The 26,164-nt window shown below is 34.8% G+C and overlaps 1 protein-coding gene across 4 annotated transcripts in view; it reads right to left on the bottom strand.

Moving 5' to 3' along the window:
- LOC150101862 (transducin-like enhancer protein 4) overlaps positions 1 to 26,164 on the bottom strand; it is a 271,453-nt gene that overhangs the window by 165,491 nt on the left and 79,798 nt on the right. For all 4 annotated transcript variants that reach the window (XM_090400931.1, XM_090400928.1, XM_090400930.1 and 1 more), the window contains one exon: positions 24,170 to 24,214. In XM_090400931.1, coding sequence (XP_090257057.1) covers positions 24,170 to 24,214 — 45 coding nt within the window. The remainder of the gene's footprint in view (positions 1 to 24,169; positions 24,215 to 26,164) is intronic.

Raw genomic sequence — 26,164 nt, 5'->3', positions numbered from 1 at the left:
ATTTAGCACTTGTACCACTCAAATTTCGTTAGCGGTTTCTTTTAAATTTTAAAGCGATTTTTTTATTTAAATCGGACCATTTTTATATTAATAAATTCGCAATTATGAATCCTCTTTGTCTAAATGGAATTTATTTATACCGGAATTAAACGCTTAACAAGGAATTTGTTTATATTTAGTATTAAAGATTTCTATTAACATTTGTCAAGTATTGTCTACTTTTTATTTAAATCAGGCCATTTTAGTACTTGGAGAAATTAGGCAAAACAAAATTACATGTACACTTTACATAAGTCAATATCAATTCCCGGTTAATTGCAATGATTATGAATGAAGCTAAGATACATGTACTGTTAACAAATGAATATTTTTATTATATTGGATCATTTTATGCTTGTTTTTAAAATTGCCATCCAAATTAATATTTAGACATTACCCATTATTATTATTAGCCATACCTTTCTTTAAATCTGATCAACACAGAAGAATCATGTAGCCGGAAGCTAATGTATACGTCATGAATATATATTACTTTAATAGCTATTCTAAACTAAACACTTTCGTTTCCGTTAATTCAATTTTATTTGTTTAATGTTATATCTTGAAACGCGTTTGTATACGATTTCACTTTCAAAATCTAAAACAAAGTAGATGGTGAAAGGTTACTGAGTTGAAAAGGCATAACATAAAACTAAATAATATTTGATCGAATATTAAAGCAGCATGGGTTCGCTATGCCTTCTGGGAATGGAACGAAGTTAATTAAAAGCCAGCATACACGAAAAGTTTTCTGAAATGTAAACTTTAGTTGCAAGGTTGTTTAGGTGTTTTCTATCAGGCTTATAGTTTCTATAAAACTCGATAAAAATGAACAGAAGCATTCATTTTCAGGAAATGGATCACTTCGTTTTAAAAAACAGCAAATAATAAATAAATCTCCTAACTTCTTATTTTATTTTTTATTTCAGTAACTTAGTATCTATGTTCGAAGCAAGCGGAAACATTACTAAAAATAATGAAATGTATTTGGAAAAGAGGGCAGTAAAATCTAAATATACGATTTTTTTTTAATGTCAAACAACGTCTTTGTAAGATACCTAGCTGACGAAAAGCAAATCTATGAATATGTAGATACTAAGAACTTTCTAAAATATCTTTAAGAAAAGCACTGGAGAAGTGGAGACACAAGGGACTTTGAAAGACAGGAATGTGGAGCCGAAAATGCAGATGCCAGGAGCAGACGATGCGAGCACTCTTCTTCGCTTGGTCTCTACGATCATGGCCTTTCTCCTACGACTGACATTAGTATCAAGATTTCCTCATTTTATCTCCCCCTCCCCCCCAACTCAGCATCCCTGGTGCTGATCTCCTCAAATATGTAGACTGATATTTCCACGGATCACAACATCGGCTAGATATTTAAAATGTTACTGGTTGTCATGGTATCAAAGTGTTGCATGTAAAAATGCATTTGTTATTTAGGGATACATGAGAACGGTCTTATTGCTATATAATATGAAATATTAAATTGCAAGAAGCCGTGTTAAAAGAAATTTTAAATTATAAACATTTCATTTATATTAGACTTTCCGGTAAGTGCATAATAAATCAAATAAATAATGTATTCAATTAATATATACAGGGTGTTCGGGATAAATTTGACAGTTTCGTAAGGAAAAAGAAAATCTTCTTTGTATCTATTAAATTTAATGAATTGACAAAAAAACATTACAGGCAGAGTTAATTACAATACTATCAACAAGATTTACTCAAAATAACCACCATTAGCATCGATCACAGCTTCAATTCTGCTTCGGAACCTCGAACAAGCTGATGCTACAGCCTCCCTGGGAAGGGCCGCAAAAACTGTTTTAATTTTATCCATTAACTGGGCTTTTGTATTACTGGAAGTGCGATTGGTGTCTTTTTCAACTGCGCCCCATACAAAATAATCCATGGGGTTAAGGTCTGGGGAGTTTGGAGGCCAAACATTTGGACTGGTGAAGTCGTAGAAATTTTCAGACAACCATTTTTGACTTTTCCCAGAGGTGTGGCAAGGGGCCGAATCCTGCTGCCATACATACGGCCTACCATTGGCTACCCTTGTTATCCAGGGCTTGACTACAGTTAGCAACTCCACGAACAAAGCCCGAATTCCAATGCCAGGGTTCTTCAACACCTGTTCCTGCAGATTTGCGAGGAATTCTGCTGTACGAACGCAATCAGATCGTCTGCTAGGGATCTTTCTTCTTGCTACATCCTCGTAGTCACCATTGCAAGTCTCTAGTTCATGCCTGATTGTTTTTACTGTATTCAGGGAGCATTGGGCAGCAGTCGTAATATCCTTATTTTGATGGCGGGCACGAATCATCATGATACAAGTTATTCTCTTCCATGATTCAGGTGGGTTCCAGCTATCCATCCTTTCTGACATCTTGTATATGAATGAAGAAGGGTCCAAACTTTTAAATGAAGAGAAGTGTGTGTTAATACATGTAACTTACGGAAAAATATAATTAATTATAAATATGTCAAATTTATCCCGAACACCCTGTATATATATATATATATATAATAATTTTTTAACTTGGGGATATTGTATATTGTATATTAGGATAACCAAGTAATTTTATAAACTTGGTTATTTTAACTCCTAATCCCAAGTATGCAAACAATTAAGTTTGCGCCTGAAACAAAGTTCAAGTCTAAATATGGTACAACACCAGGGCAACTCATTGTAAAGGTGGTTAAAGCTCTGATCACTATTCTTAGTATTTTCTCATAAGGTAAAGCACATCTCACTAGAAGATGTATACTGCAATGCATTATGGGTGGGGTCACTACCGAGACCGGTTTCAACCTTTTTTTTTGAGGTCTCTTCAGTGAGTAGCTAGACCCTAAATACTATTATTACTAAAACTTTGGTATTTAGGGTCTAGCTACTCACTGAAGAGACCTCAAAAAAAGGTTGAAACCGGTCTGGGTAGTGACCCCACCCATAATGCATTGCAGTATACATCTTCTAGTGAGATGTGCTTTATATTATGGGAAAATACTAAGAATAGTGATCAGATCTTTATCAACCTTTACAATGAGTTGCCCTGGTGTTATACCATCTTTAGACTTGAACTTTGTTTCAGGCGGAAACTTAATTGTTTGCATACTTGGGATTAGGAGTTAAAATAACCAAGTTTATAAAATTACTTGGTTAACCTAATATACAGTATATATGTGTGTGTGTGTGTGTGTGTGTGTGTGTGTGTGTGTGTGTGTGTGTGAGAGTCAAACATTTATTGTGTTTTCCTCATTACTTCTACTTCCTCGGTTCATTTTATATGCTCTCATTAACCGTGAGCAGAAAGAACATATGCCTTGATCGATATGCAATAATGCCAATTTTGGATAATTTTTTGTTTATTAAACGTCAAGATTTATTTATTTTTTTAAAATCAGACCCAACATACCAGCACCAATTTAATTCGAAATACCTAATCACATATATGCCTATTTAAACATCATGGTTGAGAAAAGAAATTATTTAATAACGTATTAGTCGTAACTGATTCGTGGCAGTAAAAGTAATTTTGTCTGAAAAACAATTTATAATTTTAAGAATCAAACTACCGTAAAGTAGCATAAAAAAATAATAAATACAAATTCAATTTAAATTACATTGTTCATATTAATTTGTCTTTCATAGTTATCTTTTTTCCCTGTCTGTTTATATGTGTATGAAATCTGCCTACCAAGAAAAAAATAAAATAAAATAATATATATATATATATATAAAACTACGTAAACCATCAGCTAGAAAATTATATTTTGAAAGAAGCACTGAGAGGCATACCTGAACCGAAGAAAAGAAAATATGCATTACCTTGACCATGTAACCATATTAAATACTAAAAAAATCTATTCGTTACTCTACCCAAAACAGAATTCATCGAGGCAACGTTTCTTTAAAATGCATGAACGCAGACGAAATTGCCTAGCGCGAGCTCGAAGCTAGCAGACGATGTTTCTTTACTAAACGTTCTAGCTGATAAATTCTTGCTATACATACGCAGTGTGATCCTTAACTATATTATACATTTAATGCATCTTTACACGTATGCAGTGAACTTCTCAGAGGCAATGACTTTTAAAGATTTCGCCTCTTGTACTTTACAGTGCAAATAACCCCGCTTTGCCACTATCATTTTAACCAGCTTCATTGGAAACCAGAGAGGCTTTTTCTTCACAAAAAGAATCGATACTGAAAGTACGACGAATACAACGAGTCTCCGAAAATTAATATTTCATCCATTTTCAAGAGTAATCTACCTTCTCATACAGACTACGATAAGCTTTTCAGGTCCATCCCCACACACACACGCGCGCGCGTGCACACACACACACACACACACACACACATGGCTGTTTCTATCTAGACACCGGGCGGCTTTCTTTCCTACACAAACAACGAATGAAAATTAAAGACACGCAGGAAAAAAAAAAAGAGAAAAAAAAGACGGGAAAAAAAAAGAAATCGATTTTTTTTTTTTTTTTTTTTTTTTTTTTTATACAGAGATGCAAAGAAACAAGTTATCGCAGCGTGGGCCCTGAGCAGATGGGCTACTTTAAACGGAAACTAATCTTTGTTAAAAGCGGAAAAGAGAAGAAGCAGAAAAGGTATAAGAATGAAGGCCCGGGGGGGCAAACTCCAAGTACGACCATCCAGACAATGTAAGTGAATTTTTGGGAATCAAAAATATCACGATTAAAGCCAAGCTAAGAATACGTCTTGAAGGTTATGAGTAGACAGCACCATCCCCCCCCCCCCACACACACATACACAACCTTCTTTACCCGCCCTACAAAAAAAAAAAAAAAAAAAAAGTGCATCGGAGAAATACAATTAGAAACATATAAGGTCTGCCGTAGATAATATGCAAAACAGCACTCTTATTATCTCCAGCTCTAGTGATTAATGTTGTTATTCTAGAAACGGATACGGTGACTCAAATTACTTTGTCTGGCTCAAACTATTTACTGGAGTTTCTTTCAAAACAGCCTGCCTAGCTAAAGCTTACATTTATTTATAAGCTTATACTAGACATGCGCAAGCACAAATGGATGCCCACGAAGAAAATAAAAAATAATAAAAAAAAAAAAAGTCTGTTTCCAAGGTAACAAAAAATGGCTGAAATGTGAATGCTTTTATGCGATTGTTTGCAGGTGGGCAAGAAACAAAAAATAAACAACGAAAAAAAAGTTCATTTTAATGAACGATCATACACAGTTAGCTGTTTGCTAGCGATAGATGCGTTAGTTGCAATTTATTTATACGTGGCAATTATTTTTAATAACATCACACCTCCACATAGTTAACACGCATTTTCCAAATGCTAATTCCACTAAGATACGTGATAAATTGCGAACTTTGAATTTATTTATTTTTTCCTTCTGAAAATCATGGTATGTAATAAATATTAGAATGATGCACTGCCATAAGTTTATATTTACATTTCCCTCCATAAGGAAGAGTTTGCTGCGATCTTATTAGTACAGATTACTTACTGTATATGGCAATTCTGGAATGAGTAGGAAACATTTTCCTGATGGTTTTATTTTGTCTCTTCTATCATTTGCTCGTATTTACTTTCATATCATTGGTTGAGTATTAAATTAAATTAAGTGAATCCAATATTCAATCAGAAATGGAATATTTTATTTGAATTCAAATTACTTGGTTTTCGTCTGTCGATCCACCTAAACTAACAACTTTCATGATATTAGAAATTAAAAAATCACTGGCGTGTTGTGTCATCTTATAATTTTTTGGCAAAATGAAATTATTTATTATAATTATTTTGAATCAATTGAAATAATTCAAATATCACTTAATTATTAATTAATTTTTATTAAAATTAGTCTTAATTATAGTTTTTAAATTTATTTTGAAATATAACTGAAGGTTTAATTTTTTTGGTTCAATGACCTGTTATATTCTTGGGAATCACACGGATTCACAAGAATCTAACTAAAACTTAATTAATCATATCCGTACAAACATACATATATATTTAACGTTTGGGCAAATTTCATAAAAAAATGTAAATATAAATAAATTAAAAAAAAACAGTATTTTGATTCAATTTTATAAAATTAAAATAAAAAGATGTTTACTTTTATATAAAATATAAATATAAATAAATGTAAACTTTAGTTTAACTTAGTCTAATTTTAGTTTAGTCATTTTTTTGGGGGGAGGGGAGATGGACCGGGTCTTGACTTTTTATTCTTTCATCTCATTGAAGAAAATGTGTGGATGAGGTATTATTGAGCTAAAAGCTCTAGTCATGGCTGGGTAACGGCAATAGCCGAGCCTCAGTTAAAACTTAATTGGCTATAGCAGCGATTTTCAACCGGACTGTCACGGGATGTCTTCAGGTGTGCCGCGAGATTTATGAAAACAAATTAATTGAAAGAAATAATGTCGTAATTTGCGCATTTATTTATTAGTCTGGTCTTCCATCTTCTTGTGTGTGTAAATCAATCACAATCATGCCTATTTTTTTGCCAGATCATCAAAAAAAATTAAAACAATATATTTTTAGTGGGCCGCAGAATTTTAATAATTAGTCTAGGTGTGCCCTGTTATGAAAAAGATTGAAAATCACTGGGCTATAGCATTGCAATACATTACCTGGGTCTCTCGTATTCAAATCATCAACTTTTCTGTTCAGTTTAGTTAAATTAATATTGGCTTAAAGGGGGCGAAGCAAGAATGTTCTTCATATTCCCCGTTATCTGTAGAGGACAGTGTAGGGATAAGGTGTTATTGAGCTATATAAAGTTCTGATCATGGCAGGAGGGTAACAGCAATAGTAGAGCCTCAGTCAAAACTTCTTTGGCTACAGCATTGCCATCTATTACCCTCCCAGAGTTTCATCTCGTGCTCCCTCAAATTACCACACATGCCCCGTTTAGTTAAATCTTAAAAGAACTGCGAGATGGACTGAGTCCTTGACTCTTTATCCCGTCATCTGAATGAAGAAAATCTGTGTGGATGGGGTGTTATGAACTAAAAGTTCTAGTCATGGCTGGGTAACAGCAATAGCCGAGCCTCAGTTAAAACTTCATTGGCTACAGAATTGCCATTCGTTACCCTGGAAGTCCTGATGAATAAGTAAAGCCGTCTCTAAAAATTCGGACGATCCCTAGGCCACTCAGTTGTGGGCGAAAGACCTTCCATCTCAGCGTTGGCTCCACTCACTGATGGCCTTCCACCCTCCACCACCACCGAGCAGAACCGCTCATATTCCGTAGAAAAGCATTCACCAACAAAGCCCCTCACCGGGCCGTGCTGGAAAACACTTTCCCCGGAGACTCAAATTGCTCCCTTAAGGCAAAAACCTTAAGAGAGCGAACTCATAATATCCCCCCACCATTTTCAGCCTTTTTTGAGGCTTCATCAGTGAGTAGCTAGACCAAATCAGTTTTTGTATAAATAATAAAATGGTGTCTTAGTAAATTTTAACTAAATTCTGCAATTAGAAAGAAAAGAACATTATTTTAATAATTAAAAAAATATTATTAGTTACAGTAAATTATATTAATATTTGAGCCTCTGTAGCTCAGTCGGTATAGACGAAGCCCTTGCATCGGAAAGACCTGGGTTTGATTCCCTTCCAAGACGAGAAGAACGTTTATCTAGTATCTTTCGAGTAAAGGTGAGTTAGCCGGTCTCATACGGCGGTAGAGGGTTTTCCCCTTAAGGGAGCAATTTGGGTTTTTCGTCCCTCAGAGCAGGCAAACCGGCCCCGTTACACACACGGATCTACAGTCATAAAATACATACTTAATCCCTCTTTAGGAGGGTTCAACTTATCCTAAGGGACGGGGGGAGGAAAGGGGAGAACCCCATACGAAATAAATAAATATTCATATTAATCCCTATTACAACTAACAGTCTAAATTAATCCCCACAATTTTGGATTACAATTCATAAACTCAGAAATCATAATTTATTGGAGACGTTTTTGCTTAATAAACAAAAACAAACATAATTATAATCGAGAACGTTCTGGTTATGTTAATATGTGATGAAAGATGCTGACACTGGATTGTAGCGGAAACAATACACGTATTTATTTTGAAAAGCTTTCCAACAAGACAGAGAATCAAAACGATCCACTAATACAGGAAAAAAAAAAAAAAAAAAAACTTTCTAAGCTGTTTGAATCTTCAAAACAGGGTAATACTAGTACACAGAATGACACATTTCGTCTGTCTTCCTTAAGCAAATAGTGTTGCAACAAGATTTAGAGTTATGCAGAAACAACTTGTATTCACGCACACGTGTTTCGGGTATTCTGATGTGATGGCCGTCAAAATCAATAGGGTCACAGAGCATCTTCATGCTTCCAGACAATATTCACGACCATAGAGAACTTACATGTGGAAGTAAACATGTTGACACTGAGTTAAAATAACCCCAGAAAACCTACAGTAATTTGAGGGTTTCATTTTTAATATTTAATTATCACAAAGAATATCAACAGAGGTTATTAATTAATGGTTATTATTATGTTATTAATGGTTGAAGTAATCAATGAAATACTTTGACTTTAAGCGGACACACTCATTTTAACTGCTGAGTAACCATCGTAGCAAACGCTATTTCCGCTTCAAATGTTTTTAGAATTAATTGAATTAGTAATCAATACTTTTAATAAAGCTTGTATGATACATATGCATTAAATGCAGTTTGCAGTAGAGAAAAAAAAAATTGTTGTTGAGGTGTTATTTAAGATTTATTATCCATTAATTTTAATACTTGCGGAAGATCTTTTATACATTTTTTTGAAAATTGTTTTATTTGTTCTTCATATTGATATTAATTTCTGTATTAAATTTTGAATGATTTTATATATTATTTTTTAATAATCGGAAAATTTTGGATTTAAACATTAAAAAAAAAAACAATTAGGCTTTCCATACTCAACTTGAAAGATAAAAGAACTGGAAGAAGCCATGAATTCACGGGCGAGATTCTAGATCGATGAGAAAGAATACCCATCGTTTTCCCCCCCCGAACAACGGCTATTTGTACTCCTTACAGCTGGAAGCTTCTATCACCGATTAATGAAAGACCACTTTAATTACTTGGGCTTGGCTACAAGCGTGGTCGCCCAAGTCCACCCAATAGTCCTACAAACTACGATAGCGAGAGGGGGTTGTACCAAGATCGTGACACTAATAACAGGGATGAAGTAAAAGCGGGAAATTTGCCACTTCACCCACTGCTCCATGAGGCGTTGCCAACTTTGCGATGTGGTGTGAGTGACACCGAAATAAGCGAACGCCCACATCTGTACATAAACACGTCATGTTCGGAACTATTACGAAGAGAAACAGGTGCATGTTGATAATCGGATTTATTCCCTGTTGGAGTGTTTACAGCAGCCATTGCTTGACGCACACATCTTGCAATCTCTATTTACTTTGTGTTAAAATGTCTATTATCAAAATTGAGAGCGGATTTTCTACAGATCCTTATTCTCAAGGGCCGATCTTCTCCCCCTTCCTTTAAAATTCGAATTCAAAATCTTTTCTGAAAATAATCTTCCATTTAAACACCACTGAAAAACTCCTCCACATCAGCAATATATTAATACATTTTTCCAAACATAATTAGCGTAATGAAAAAAAACCTTGAAATAACTTGAGATTATTTAAAAGATTAATAATTCCATGTAGATCATTTTCTATTTTGAATAACAACGGCTTTTTTTTTTTTTTGAATTGTTCTAATATGTTGGGAGGTTAAATACAATTTAAGAAAGAGGCGATTGATTGTCTTTTATCATATTTAAAACGAATACTTATTGAACAATCTCTTAAAGTACTTTACTAAAAATATCCTCCCCTCCCCACCATCATTCTACATTATAAACGTAATCATTAATCTCTTAATACCTCGTTGATTTATGCAGTTTAGAATGTGCATTATTCATTACTTAATGAATACATTCTTAGAGAAAATTCCTTAGTGAATAAGAAAGCAAACAAACAAAGAGATGATTTTTTACAACGTAAAATTCATAATATCTTGATACAAGACCTTCCGGTCTATATCACAAATTTAGTACTTTTTTTAAGGTTTACTTTTCAATAAGTATATTTAGATTCGTCTTGTGTATTCATTACGAAATTATGACTTCGCCCTAGCTGGATAAATTTTAATAAAATTCAGCATTACGAATAAAGGAGGGGGGGGGGGAAATGAGATAGCTCCGCAAATTTTATGAACACTAAACTTTGTCGACCCTTCTCCGATTATTATTTTATTTTTAATTGGTCCATTTTAGTCGCGAAATTATGCAAAAATTTTGCCTTTAAAACTGATGCTATTTAAGCTAAAATAGAGATGACGCAACAAATTTTAATAACGATTACAAATACAAAAATTGTCATCAACAAAACAGACCCAATATGAGGGGAAAGTTTAATCAAGCGTATTATATTGATGTGCTAGATACATCCCTCCCCCCCACCAGCAAACTCTAAAAATTGAAGATTGTCCCCAACCAGTTATAGAATTCAAACAATTATTTGATAAAAATAAAATATTGCACATATTCTATTTCTAACATCTACATATCAATCAGAAACAAACAAACAAATAAAAACAAAATACAAAGAAAATTTCGTGATTTTTATAAACTAATCATAAAAGAAGTTGTTCTCTTAGTTTGTGATTCGAATTTTTCTGGTTAACTTCAGTCATGACCTGTTTAAAAGCCAGTCGCTCTCTCTTTTCCCTTTTAATATTAAAAACGAATAGTAGTAAACGTCAGGCTGTAAAAACCTGCTTTTTATTCGTCAATAAACGTTTGCAGTTGTTTCCCTGTAAGTGTTTTACACACAATATTCATTACATAGTAAAAACATTACTTTTAATTACTGTTTTATTGAAAAATCAAATTAATTACCTAATAATTTCAATAATTAACTAAAGAGCGTAATTAATGATTCTATTTTAGTAATGAAAGGAGTGACATGCTTTAATTTTAATTTAACGTCAAATTCATTTTGAGAAGAGTTGATTTCAGGAAATCGACTCGTTTATTTCCGGTCGTTGTACGGTTGTCATGACAACGTTGAAATTCGCCATAAAATTTATGCATTGTTGTCAGTGCTATCATTAAACTATACATCATATTTGCTATTTAGGAAAACACAGAAAGAAAAAAGAAACATTATTTAAAGAGAAGTTTTTTTTTTACGATTTATAGAAACAATCAGTTTACTGTCCCATATTTAAATAGGTTCAGTGATGAAGTTTCCGCGTGATAATGCACAATCTCTATCTGGAAAGAGTGTTGGATAACAACTTTGGCTATCTTCAGGGACAAAGTAATTACGTTTGGGCCAGCTCTCCCTAACCGGCTCCCATGTATCTCAATTAACTGCTTTTCACTTTCTGGGCTGCAATGAACGCTGTTTTCACAGGGGAAACGAGTAGAGTGTGTCGATTCGGGGGGAAATAGGATGGGTGGGGGGAAGAGTAGGAGGGGTTGAAGTGAGCTAGACTGGGTAATCGATCTCTCCATTAGTACGACAGAGCAGCAGATGGTGTACTTAGTTCGCACTCATGTCTAACGTGACAATTTGACAGCCGCTTGACAACGGCAAGGCATGCCCAGAAAATTATTTCTAAAATGAGCATACTTTTCCTTCCCCCCCTTTTGCCTAGCTTCTTTTACTTCTCTCTCTCTCTCTCTCTCTCTCCGACATCAGCAACCTTTCTCTTTCCTCATTTCAAAGACGAGCGTGATTTGAAGAGAAATTACTGTGCGCATTTTTCAGGAGTTAAAAAAAAAACAAGAAAAAAAAGAGACACGCTTAATATTGTATGTAATGACTGAATGTGAGCTATTTAATCAAAGACAGTAAAAAAAAAAATATACACCGACAGTTGAAGATGATTAAATCAACTGAACAGTCCGAATTACCCACTTGAAAAGGGCGTGCATGAAGGAGGAGGGTCACAGTGATTATAATGGGAACAAGCTGTCACTGAAGTATGAAGAGGAAACGTTTTACTCTAGTCGTTCATCTATTACTTAGTCCTGGTTATTCTCTCTTTTTTCCTTTCTTGGCAACGCGACACGTATAGACAATTGAATTCCACTATATTAAATCTTGCTAGTTAAATATTCCACGCAAAGAGCTCTGATTTTTTTTAATTATTATTTTTATGCCATGTTAAAATACCTCGATTTCAGTTACATTTATTAAATTTATTTTAGAAACTGTAACTGAATTCCAAATTCAAACGACAATAAATCTATTTTTTTTTTTACATTTTTTTTAAAGATATATATTATCACAACTGCAGATTCACAATGGAATGGTTCTTCAGTACCGCTAGCGAACTACAACAAACTTAACTTTTATACAGTTGATACCCAGAATGACTTTGAAAAGCTGGTTATGAACAATTACAAGAACTTCATCAATTACTGGTACGTGTTTGTATACTTTGTGTGTGTGTGTGTGTGTGTGTGTGTGTACGCGCGCTCTTACAAGACGAGTTCTCGGAGAAGCGGGACGAAATTTCACGATCGTACCACTTACAAGAGAGAGAGAGAGAGAGAGAGAGAGAGAGAGAGGTCAATATTTGTCTACCAATGTCTCCAAAATGTTTTAATTCGACACGTGCACACATACGACCATCTAAGGAATCCGAAATGTAACATGCTTGAAAACGTAAACATGAAGATCCAACCCGGGAATTCCACATGTAACCTCATTTTCGGAAAGAGAGAATGTTGAAATGAGGAAGTGAAGCTTGATGCTAAGATGGCTTTTAAGTGAATCATTAAAGCAATTGTTTCCACGTCTGCAATATGTCTCCAGATAGCAAGGAAAATCTGAACATTTTACGGTACCTTTCTCGGCGCAAGGACTTGTCAGATTTTCTTGCGGCTACTGCACCACAAAATTAGATGTAATGCTGTAATTAATATGCGAGCTAGAAGCGCGGTATCCACTTATTATTCATCAGTGAAGTCCCTACGATGTGCTACCAAAGCGTATTAGAACAACGGATTTCGCTTTCATGGTCACTGCTCGCGACGGACTGCTCGTGGCGTCCGCTCTTCCGACTCACCGGATCGCTACGAATTCCGCATTAAAAGATGATGTAACGGAAGCAAGCGAGAGGTACTAGAATTGGTACGTGGCCAGACGACCGCGAGCAACGAGGGGGGCTAGGCGGCAATCTCTGCCGGAGGTCGTAAGGCGTGAAAAGGCACGGAGGCTCTCCGGCGGGCGTAACCACGCTCGGCTGCTTCTGCCTAACCCAATAACAGAGCCATTAAGGTCCTCCGTAAAAGTGCATGGCTTGATTACACCCGGCGCAGTAAACGGACACCTTAGGATTCGAATCTCTCATAGCTCGGTGCTGTTTTCCCGTAGGCTGCCGTTCCACTGGGAAAGGCCTGGGATTATACCCTTGCACCCAGATCACGTCGCGAGAAATAATGGGATGAATTTTGTTGGCTTGCTAGTCTCCATAAAGCGTTTGAGGTTTGCAATGACGACAAAATTATTGGCAAATGTTTGTCAGGGATTGTTACACGTTTAGTTTCGTGTTTAGCTTGTTGTCGCAGATTTACACACACACACATGCACGCGGATTAGATTACGTATTCATGGACTGCTGGAAACAGGTTATCATTTTACAAAAAAAAAAAAAAAAAAAAGAAGGAATTCTCACATAATCCTGTATTACTAAATGACTTCCGTTACGTCATAAACTTATCTTTTGATTAGCCGCCCACCTCAAAATTCAGCTAGTCTTCTTTCTGGAATTAATTATTCGTGTGCACTGCGATCAGTTTATCACCATGAGAATATGAGAATATATATTACATTCCATCCTCAGTATAATTTTTTTTTTTTTTTACTCCATAGATTTCACTTCTTAGTATTATAAATGGTTCTGCGTTTTACGAAAATAGATCTATAAATATAAATTATGGCTAAGAAAATCTTGCACTTTTGATAGATCGTATCATCTGTGTGTGTGTGTGTGTGTGTGTGTGTGTGTGTGTGTGTGTGTGTGTGTGTGTGTGTGTGTGTGTGTGTGTGTGTGTGCCGCCTCCGTTAATGAAAGATCAAATGGATAAAGAATAATAACCCTCCTCCACACTGGAAACCTAACACGGTTTTTATGCCACATCAGGCTTCGATCAACAGCCTCGCGGTAGTGTTAACTGGAGAAAAAAAAATCCTCTTCATCACCTAGTTTTATTAAAATTTATTGACAAGAATGAGTCAAGCAGAGTTCATTTTCTGTACATCTGGGAAAATAATCCAGTCCGTTCTTAAGTTAAACGTTTAGTGATTCACTAGCAGTTGATACCCAGAATGACTTTGAAAAGCTGGTTATGAACAGTTACAAGAAAACTTCATCAATTACTGATACGAAGTAAACAGTAAATATTGCCGATTCTGAAACAAGAGTTCACAAATATACCGACTTTGCGCGCGCGCACACACATATATATATATAAAGTTATCATATCATTATTTATGCTAGGATACTGAAATGATATAGAGTTTGAAATACCTTTGCTGGAGTTGCCCTTGGATGCACTACTTCATATAAAGTGAAAACTAGCAAAAAACGACTAAAGTCAAAAAGAGTTTGCTTTACTAAATACAGGAAGGCAAACTAGCATTTGTGCTAATGAATCTAAATTTCTGAAAGTGTTGGCTTTATTACAAATACGTGTACCGTATTTATTCCGAGTTGCTTTAGTATTTCTTTACTTCAGATGATATGAAGAAGCGAAATTTTCCGTTTTTTTTATTAAGGCTATTTTTTAACGGTTTCTAGCACATTTCTCATATATATTAAACTATGTTTTCTACCTCCTTAGTTCTCTTATAAACACGTCAAATATCGAACATCCAAACTGTTCAATCATCCTTTTTGACGAACCTGCGAGCTCCTAGTGAGCCGGAGGCACACAACGCTAGAGGTTGGAAGCTTGCAACCAAAGCAAGCTTCCTAGTAGTACATAAGAAAATTATATTCTTGTTTCCATTTATATTATGCACAAGAGCACGCAAATAATAGTTTACGCATGGAATCATTCATGACAAAAGTTTCTGTAGAGTGACAGCACTTGACTTCCCTACAAATTACTTAAAGTATGCATTACAATGGAAAGCACGCCACCATAAGTAGCGTCAATTGACTCATTTTCCATTATAGTTATAAAATGTCACATTGGTAGGTTTATATTGGGATGGAGATAACCAGTTCGCTACTCTTTGAATCATATAATCAACGTGACTTTAATTTTCCAAGAACAAAACATGCCTAACACATGGCAAGCGAATAAAATAACATAATTGTTTCACACATTTTATTAATATTAACGGATGGATCAGGCAAGCATATATATATATATATATACCATTTATTACAGGCAAGAATATATACGGTATATATTTATTAAGGATACCAAGTAATTTTTTAAACCTGGTTTTTTTACTCCTTCTCCCAAGTAAGCAAAACTGTTAAGTTTGCGCCTGAACGTAGTTCAAGTCTAAAGGCAGTGCAACACTAGGTCGAAACTGGTATGGGTAGCGACCCCCCACCTATAATGTATGACAGTATACATCTCTTAGTGAGATGTGTTTTACATCATGGGAAATACTAAGAATAGTGATCGGAGCTTTAATCACTTTTACAACGAGTTGCCTTGGTGTTGCACTACCTTTAGACTTGAACTACGTTCCGGCGCAAACTTAACTGTTTTGCTTACTTGGGAGAAGGAGTAAAAAAACCGAAGTTTATAAAATTACTTGATATCCTTAATATATATTATCCCAAAGGTAAAAACCTTTTCACATATATGAGATAAATCTCATATATAAATCTCCAAATCTCATATATATATATATCTCCAAATCTCATATATATATATATATATCTCCAAATCTCATATATATATATATATATATGTTAAAGATACCAAGTAATTTTAAACCTGGTTTTACTCCATTTCCCAAGTAAGCAAACAGACTAAAAGTCAAGTTTGCGCCTGCAATTGATGCAAGTCTAACTGATCCCACAGGTAGTGCAGGACCAGGGCAACTCGTGGCAAAGGTGGAACAAGCTCCGATCACTAATCTTAATATTTACCCTTACTTACTTTCTACATATATATATATATATATATACCCTCTTGCCATGATCAGAGCTTTAATAGAACAATAACAACTTATCCCTACACTGTCCTCTACAGATAACGGGGAAGATGAAAGCATTCTAGCTTCGCCCCTTTAAGCCAGTCCTTATAAGGACTATAAGGATATATATATATATACCATTTTGATTTTAATATATATATATATATATATATATATAATTAATTTTTCAACTTGGGGATACTGTATATTAGGGTTACCAAGTAATTTTATATATAAGCTTGGATATTTAAGTTCTAATCTGAAGTAAGAAAACAATTAAGTTTGCGCCTGAAACATAGTTCAAGTCTAAAGATGGTACAACCCCAGGGCAACTCATTGTAAAGGTGGTAAAGTTCTGATCACACACACACATACACACATATACTGTATATATATATATATATATATATATATATATATATATATATATATATATATATATATATATATATATACCATTTTGATTTTAATATAAATATAATTTTAATTATAAATAAAATAAAATTATATATTTTATTTTATTTATAATTAATATAAATTATAAATAATATAAATAAAATTTTAATATAAATATATATATATATATATATAAAATACCAAGCTATTTTAAACTTGGTTTTACTCCATTTCCCAAGTAAGCAAACAGACAAACAAGTCAAGTTTGCGCCTGCACGTATTGCAAGTCTAGCTGACCCTCAGAGTAGTGCAAGACCAAGGCAACTCTTGGTAAAAGTAGAATAAGCTCTGATCACTAATCTTAATATTTACCCTTAATACAAAGCACATCTCCTGAGGAAATGTATGATGTTTTGTATTAAAGGCAAGGGGCCACTACCCAGACCGGTTTCGACCTTTTAAAACACCTTATGGTAACTTGATCTGGTAAAATACTTATAAGCTCTGTATTACTAAATCTTGGTGTTTCTAGCCTGCCTCCCGCTGATGAGACCTCAATAAGGTCGAAACCGGTCTGGGTAGTGGCCTTGCCTTTAATACAAAACATGATACATCTCCTCCAGGAGATGTGCTTTGCATTAAGAGTAAATATTAAGATTAGTGATCAGAGCTTATTCTACTTTTACCAAGAGTTGCCTTGGACTTGCACTACTTTGAGGGTCAGCTAGACTTCCAATACGTGCAGGCGCAAACTTGACTTGTTTATCTGTTTGCTTACTTGGGAAATGGAGTAAAACCAGGTTTAAAATAGCTTGGCATCTTTAACATATATTATACCCAAGGTAAAAAACTTTTTACATATATATATATTTTATTTATATATACCATTTTGATTTTAATATATTTATATATACCATTTTAATAGTCCTTATAAGGACTGGCTTAAATGGACGAAGCTTTTCATCTCCCCCGTTATCTGTAGAGGACAGTGTAGGGATCAGGTGTTATTGCGCAATTAAAGCTCTGATCATGGCAGGAGGGTAACAGCAATAGCCGAACATTAGTTAGAACTTCATTGGCTACAGCATTGCCATCCCTTACCCTCCAAGGGTATTGGATTGAATGAATTAATCACTGACTGTTTAAGTAAAGGTGATATCTCAAAAAATCGGACGATCTCTAGGCCACTCCATAGTGGGCGAAAGACCGTCCATATCTCAGCGTTGGTTCCACTCAGTAACGGGCTCCCCGTCCTAGCAGAACCGCTCAGCGTTGGTTCCACTCAGTGACGGCCGCCCCGTCCTAGCACCCCGACCACTAAGCAGAACCGCTCAAATTCCGAGGAAAATAATTCACCGGCAAGAACCCCTCAGCGGGACGTGCCGGAGAACACCTTCCCCGGAGACTCAAATTGCTCCCTTAAGGCAAAAACCTTAAGAGAGCGAACTCAAAACTCATCACTCAGGATAACGGCAACAGCCGAACCTCAGTTAACTTCCTTGGTTCAGCATTGCCATTTCTTACCCTGGAAGTCCTGATTAGTAAGTAAAGGGTAAAATCTCAAAAAAGCGGACGATCTCTAGGCCACTCCATAGTGGGCAAAAGACCGTCCATATCTCAGCGTTGGTTCCACTCAGTGACGGGCTCCCCGACCACTGAGCAGAACCGTTCAAATTCCGAGGAAAATAATTCATTCACCGGCACGAACCCCTCAGCGGGCCATACCGGAGAACACCTTCCCCGGAGACTCAAAGTGCTCCCTTAAGGCAAAAACCTTAAGAGAGCGAACTCAAAAACTCATCACCCAGGATAACAGCAACAGCCGAACCTCAGTTAACTTCCTTGGTTCAGCATTGCTAATTGTTACCCTGGAAGTCCTAAAAAGGACTTTTGATTTTAATATATTCTTATTAATGTTCCTTATAGTCCTTATAAGGACTGGCTTAAAGGGGCGAAGCAAGAATGCTTTTCATATTCCCCGTTATCTGTAGCGGACAGTGTAGGGATAAGGTTCTTGAGCTATTATTAAAGCTCTGATCATGGCAGGAGGGTAACAGCAATAGCCTAGCCTCAGTTAGAGCTTCATTAGCTACAGCATTGCTATCCATTACCCTCCAAGGGTATTGGATTGAATCTTCCATCTTATATAAAAAACTAAATGGTGTATTATGAAACTCTGAAAAATTCTAAAAAGATATATATTTAAATCTTTCTTAAGATCTTAAAAATATATAAAATATTTAAATTATTGTTTAAAAAAATAAAAATTGTAATATAGCACTTAAAATTAAAAATTTTATAATGAATATGTTCACGCTGGTAGGATGTTTTGGAAGGGAATATTTCATCTTCATTTCCAATACAGCATTAAAAACAATGCTAATGAACAGATCTCGATTTAGAATTGCCAAAAATAGTCATTAGTACAAATTTTAATTTTACTTCAAAGCAGTAAGCAGTGGAGTTTAATATTTAAAAAAAAAAATACATTGTATTATATATATATTACAAGTTCAATTTGCATGAACCTATCTTAACAGAATTGAAAATAAATAAATAAGTTGATTATAAGCCAAAAATTCATACTTTCTCTTGTCATAATAATAGGTTTTTCTCTACTACCACTGGTAATACCAATAATAATGATTTTCGAAAGTGTGTTTATCTATGCAAATAAATACAATCAAAAGCATCACGTGTATATTCACACATTTAGATTACTACAAGGAAACCATTTTTTGCACTAAACAACAACATAAATTGGATAAAAAAATTCTAGATGGAAGTGTCACTCTAGACCAAATTCCTCTACACATATGCAATATGAAAAACGTTTTAAAATATAAGCAGGAACGCATCGGATTGTATCTACCAAAGACACTAACGTTTAAAGTGTAAAAATTGGCTGGAAATTCTCGCTCCTTTTAAGCACAGATGCTGAGGGTAAAGATCTGGTATTCCACGCCTGTGATCTCTGCTCGCACTATCCTAAAAGGCATTTACTTAAGAATGCCAGGTTTCGTCTGTAGCTGTCGTTCAAAGCGCTACATATGCGTGAACTGCCTTCCCAATAGTGGTACGCAAAACTCCAAAAAAAAAAAAAAATACTAATACACATGTATAAGGCAATTTTTTCGCGTTTTTTCTACATATATTTCAATGAAAATACTGAATATTTCAATTAATATTAAAGTAAGAGGTGAGCATATTTCTAAATTGCCACACAAACACACACACAGAAGAAAAAAAACGTCTAGACAACATTGTTCATTATCATCATCAAGTCTGAATGAAATATATATTTATTTTTAATTCTCTCTCTCTCTCTCTCTCTCTCTCTCTCTCTCTCTCTCTCTCTCTGTATGTATGTATGTTTGTGTGTGTGGAGATAGTTTCCGTAGTGAGTCTCCTACTTATTCTCCCTTGGGAAATCATTTGCTGTGCGAGTGGTAGAAACAAGCGGTTTGAACTATTCCATGAATATTATGAAGTGCATGAAATTTCAGAATTAAATTTCCTTACTGCAAAGCGTGGTAAATATTAAATTAGGGATTTCTACAACTATCCAGTACTTCTTGGTATTCTTTTATAGATTATTGAGAATTACAAACATAGTGCGTTGGCCCCTTCGCTTCTGTGAAATGTCCGTTAGATTCTAACACTTCTAAAACTACTGCAACACACACACACACACACACACAGCTTCCTTTAGAAGTTCATTCCAATGCATTCCAACAAAAGTTTAACAAGCTGACTAACGTTTGACGAAATCACACAGCCTGGAGTAATCTCTAACTGATAATTAAATTCAGGGGCAGAGAGTAGGAAGCGAAGAGAACATGGGCGACTTACGCTAAAGTAGTGACATCACCTGAAGGGAAATGAGTGAAGCATGAAAGTCAAATCTTTAATGGTTTTTTATAAAAATAGAACATTCCCAAGAATGAAGAAAGTGCAAAAAAGCAGAGAGAGAGAGAGAGAGCGTATTCGATGGTAACAAGCTCCAAAAATGCTATGAACGTATCTTTAGAATTAAAATATAAATTTCCGTATGTGTATCTGTTTGCTCAAAATCCACATTATTTTACCGAAGTCATTAATGTAATATTTAATTAATATAACATATCTAAGATATTAAAGTTAAAATTCATTTCTGGTCACGTAATAAATGAAATACTTAATTAAATCTAAAATTCAAATTTAGTTTTTAATCACTGTCACTATACACCATAAATAATCTGATATAAACTTTATAATAAGAATAGTGTAAGGCAAAGTCATTCGAGGTTTATTTTATAGGGAACGTAGATTTTGGAGGATTTATCCGATTTAGAAATAAATAGGCTTAAAATTAATATGATGTTTTGTATTTTTGGAAGAAATATCTTCAACCGCAGATAATAGAAGTTATCTACAAAACCCAGTGTCACGAAGTATTTTATTTTATATGTGAATATAAATAAATAGATATCAAATTTTTGAGGTGTATAGTATTAATTAGCGATATATATGTAATTATGTAAATGAGAGTTTGTATGATATTAAAACATTTAATTGAATATACAACAGACTTATCGCTTATGGTATTCAGAGTAGTACGAAGACTAGAACTCGTTTAATTTGCGATTATTGCATATATGTAATCGCAACTACCAGTAATTGTCCCGACACCCCTATTATTTGAAGTTATGGAACATTTCAGGTTTGTTAATAACATAAAAACCGGTGTACAGATAGTAGGAAGCAGTATTTCATCGCAGCAGTTGAATACAGGTGACATGGCAACACAATGTGAACTTAGTGACTTCGAGAGAGGTTGTCGCGGGCTCTCACATTGGTGCATGTCCATACGTGCCATTGCCGCTCATCTGAAGCATCCAAAATCAATGGTTGGCGATGTGATTCACAAATGGAGATGTTCTGGCATTACTAGTGCAGGAAAACACCCAGAGCGGCTGCCGACAGGGACAGGAGGGTGTTAAAAAAAAAAAAACGACTGGTACGCAAAACCTGCTACAATCGGCACTGACCATCCGTGATGAGTTCCAGAGCGACAGTAACGCCATGGTGAGTACTAATACTGTGCGAAAATAACTCGATTTACTGGGTTTCCATGGAAGAGCAGCGGCACACGACCCGAATATCACAACAACGAACAAAGCGGCTCATCTGGCCTGGTGCAAACAGCTTGTGAACTGGAAACTGACCAGTGGAAAAGTACTCTGAAGCGATGAATCAAGGTTCACCTGTTTTCAGTCTGATGGCAGGTTGTGGGTGCGGAGGCAGCATGGTGAACGCTTGTTACCATAGTGTGTTGTACCTACAGTAAAGTTTGGTGGAGGAGGAGGAGTAATGGTGAGGGTCGCATTCAGCTAGTTTGGAGAGGGACCACTGGTCGTTGTCCGTGGTTTCATGAAGGCAGCTCAGTACCTTGATATTCTGGATAGTTAAGTGCTGTCTACAATGTGGAGCTTTTATGGAATGGACCCCTGTTACTATCAAGACGACAATGCCCCATGCCACAAAGCTGCAGCTGTCATGGAATGGTAAGAAGAGATAGGTGTTAAGCGACTGCCCTGGCCTGCGCACGGTCCTGACCTTAACCTCATCGAACACCTGTGGACGAATTGAAGCGGCGACTGAAGTCCAGAGCAGCACGTCCTTGATCTGTTTCTGAAGTTAGTACTGGTTTGAGGGAGGAATGCAGATAAATTCCACCTGATAGCTGCCTCACATTGGTGGAAAGCCTCCCTCAAATGGTGCAGGGGGTGATCAAAGGCGGACATACCTGATATTAGGGTTCGTCTGCTGGTATTAATTGTAAATTGCTAAAGTGTCCGAATAATTGTTGGTAGATGGTGTATGTGTAAATAATCTTAAAATAAATAAATTTATATTAAATTCCCTTATGCCATAGTTATTCTAAACATGTGATATGTTAATCCATAGTCAATTTATATTTTTTTATATAAAATAATGTTTAAACATTTATTAATGTAGATATAATTAACTATTTAAAATCAATTTCTTGAAAAAAAAGCAGAAAAGAAAGTTTAAAAAATACTACCATATATTATCTAAATAGCAGTGGAAATATATTCGCGGATAAATAATTTAATTTTAATAGGTGAGATGCGGTGATTGATTCATTCAATCCAATACTCTTGGAGGGTAATGGATGGCAATGCTGTAGCCAATGAAGTTCTAACTGAGGCTCGGCTATTGCTGTTACCCTCCTGCCATGATCAGAGCTTTAATTGCTCAATAACACCTTATCCCTACACTGTCCTCTACAGATAACGGGGAATATGAAAAGCATTCTTGCTTCGCCCCTTTAAGCCAGTCCTTATAAGGACTAATTTTAATATTAATATCGAAGATCATTCTTGCACAGGATTGCTTAAACAGATAAAGGAAAGATTTCACTTCCTTTATCTACTTATTCACAATCGTGATTAGTGGGACTAGTTATTAATGAACTAGTAAAGGCTTTTTCACCCCCCCCCTCAAAACGAAAATGCTTGCATGTGGCTGCCTGCTGCTTAAATGGCTTTTCTATTGTTGTTAATTTCTCTTTACATTCCCTATTGATTGATGATTTTAATTATTAAACGCACTAGGAGTAGCATATACGCTTGCACACAAAGCAAACTGTCGCGACTGTTTTAACCTCCTTGGAATGTGAATTCAAGGAGTACTATCAATAAGTCCGCTCCCCCGTGATCACTCATTGTTTGTCTAATAAGGCAAGAACTAAACATAGTTGTAGAGATAGCTGGTGGTGCTAAAATATGTAATTACATCTGTAAGTTTGAAGATAAATCATCTGAGGAAGAAACAATTGTTATATTTAAAACGCAAATTATGCATAATTGAATACAGCTAAGTTTAATTTCATTTCGAAATATGTGCTACATCGGAATGAATTTGTATTGTTAATATTGCTACGAATCTGTTGCCATTAAGGATTTCGGTCATTTCCATTGCATTTAAAGAAATGAAATTAAATGTAATCATTCTATTTCTTGTTTGTGTAGCTGCGACTAGGAAAGAATCAAATGATGTGAATGTCTTTACATCTATATGGTATGTACGTGGATATGATCAAATAGGAAAGAATGTTAAATGATTGTAGCTTATAGGAGGAAATATGCAGTCAGATAGAGAGGAAATGGATGATAAAATGATTAGAGAACGCAATTCCATTATGTGATATTTAAAATGAAATCTCAGATCTTACAGAAGTGCCGAGAGCGATTGCCATCAATAGAGAAAGTGTGGCCTAAATATACGTTGGATTATTGGCACTTGGATAAATAATTTATCTCCATGTAAAATGTTTGCTTTACCAAACAGAAGAAGTGTTTATATGTACGAAACATAATAATAATATATTATATTGCTAACTTATTTTATAACTAGTAACTTCTAATATCGATCGTAATAGAGAAATCTCCGCCCCCCCCCAAAAAAAGATTTTAAATATTTGAATACACTGACTAAATTCACTTACCTGTTTATGCATCTCAACATTTAGTCCATAAGACATCTCGTAATACTGAAGAAAAAGAAAAAAAATAAAGTTAAATGTATTAGCTACTATAAAATATTTAAATTAATTTCTTTAATTTATCAACATTATGTAACTGTAACAATTCTGTGTGTAAGAAGCACATCGAATGAAATAATGAAAATACGCTAATGTATTTGTAGCCTTATCATAAATATAAATAAACATATATTTATAATAAAATAATAATAATAATAATAAATAAATGCATGAGCATTATAATCATATATTTTTTTAAAAAATTAAGTGAATGCTTTAATTAATTTTAATAAAGTTAATTAAATTAATTCAAACCAAAGATAATAAATTTAGTTAAGTAGAATTTAGAACAAAAATATTTTTTATTCAAATTAACATATTAATATCGTCCAATCACACCATATTTTATCTGTCATAAACTTATTATTAATTATATTTGGCTTGAAACAGACTAAATGGTATTCTAAATGGTATTCTAAATCTATATTCTTAATTTATTTTGTGATTTCGTTTGATGTGCATTACAAGAAAGATGGCAGTAAATTATTATTATTATATTGTTTTAAATTATTATTATTTTAAAATAATACATTGGTATTAAATAACACTTTTTTAAAAATAATTATTAAATTTGTAACAGGCAAAAGAATGTATAGAAAATTAGTGTCGTGTATGTTATTGACATTATTTTTGAAAAATAGTTTGGAAATACTTCATGAGGGAGGTTGTTCCAGAGGACATCAGTAGATGAAATAAAAGAAGATGAGATGCGGGTTCCGCGTGTTTGCAACTGTACTTGAGATGGAATGTTGCACAATTGCTGCTTTTGGGTTAACAGATCCAACGGAGTGAGAGGGAATGAAAGCTGCTACTTTCCTGGAGCAGCGACCATAGGAAGCTACTGGTGTGATATGTTTATGCCAAGAGAGGCTGGAGATACATGTTAGTCCAAGGAGAGAGAGATTGAGATGTGATCCTGTCCAATGATTTCTGTATTACTGAGGATAAGGATAAGAGTGCTAAAATCTCAGAGAAAAGAAGACTGCGATTTGGTGACATCAACGTGACCAGGTTATCCTCATCCTCGTTCCATTGAAGGAATGGTATGGCAATCAAGTTTTAAGATGATGGTTGTAGAAGATCTTGAAGACTGGGACATCTGAGCAGTACATGGTTTGTAGGATAAGTAGACAGTAGGATAAATGAAAGACCATCATAGCAAAGGAAGGCAATTTGTTTAGAATGGCTCGATTTCAAACACAATCATATGTCTTGGAAATGTTAAGCGTAACAGCACCATTTGGTGCAGTTGTTTTTGACATTTCCAGGTGTTACCAAGTTAGTGAAGTAGGAATTGTAGTGACGGCGAATAAATATAATAACATCGGCTTACTTGTAATGTTAAATAAATATCATAGAAACCCTAAGATGAGTTATTATATTGATAGGCGGAAGAGGGGTGATATGAGACATTCAAATTACTAAAGGGTTTCTATAAGATTAATTCAGATGATATTTTTCAGAACAGGTCTGGTGGTGGGAGGACTAGGGGCCATCCATGGATACTGGATGGCCCCTAGCAAAGGTGTTAGAACTAGATTTTTTGGATGGAGAGTGGTGAATGAGTGGAATAAGTTGCCAGAGTCTGTTGTGGGTGCCATGACTGTGAGTGGGTTCAAGGCAAGGTATGATAGATACTGTGTGGAAACTGAATAGTTGTTGACATGATGTTTAGGGCCTCCCTCGATGAGTCTAAGGACTCCTTGGAGTTGCCCGTAATAATAATAATAATAATAATAATAATAATGATAAACTTATACAATAATGTACGTCATCAATAAATTTATTGTTAATTAATTCGGTATGCATTAGTTAAGTAAGAATTGTTATTAAAATTAATAATTTTCAATTGATAAAACAATAATAAGTTCCATTTGATTGATATCTATCCACTCGATG

This window comes from Typopeltis vanoorti, chromosome 11, assembly GCF_054136105.1.
Source record: "Typopeltis vanoorti isolate ZY-2024b chromosome 11, IOZ_Tvanoo_1.0, whole genome shotgun sequence".
Classification (NCBI taxonomy): domain Eukaryota; kingdom Metazoa; phylum Arthropoda; class Arachnida; order Uropygi; family Thelyphonidae; genus Typopeltis; species Typopeltis vanoorti.
Note: the sequence above shows the minus strand (reverse complement) of the source record. Positions and strands in the feature narration are given on the sequence as shown.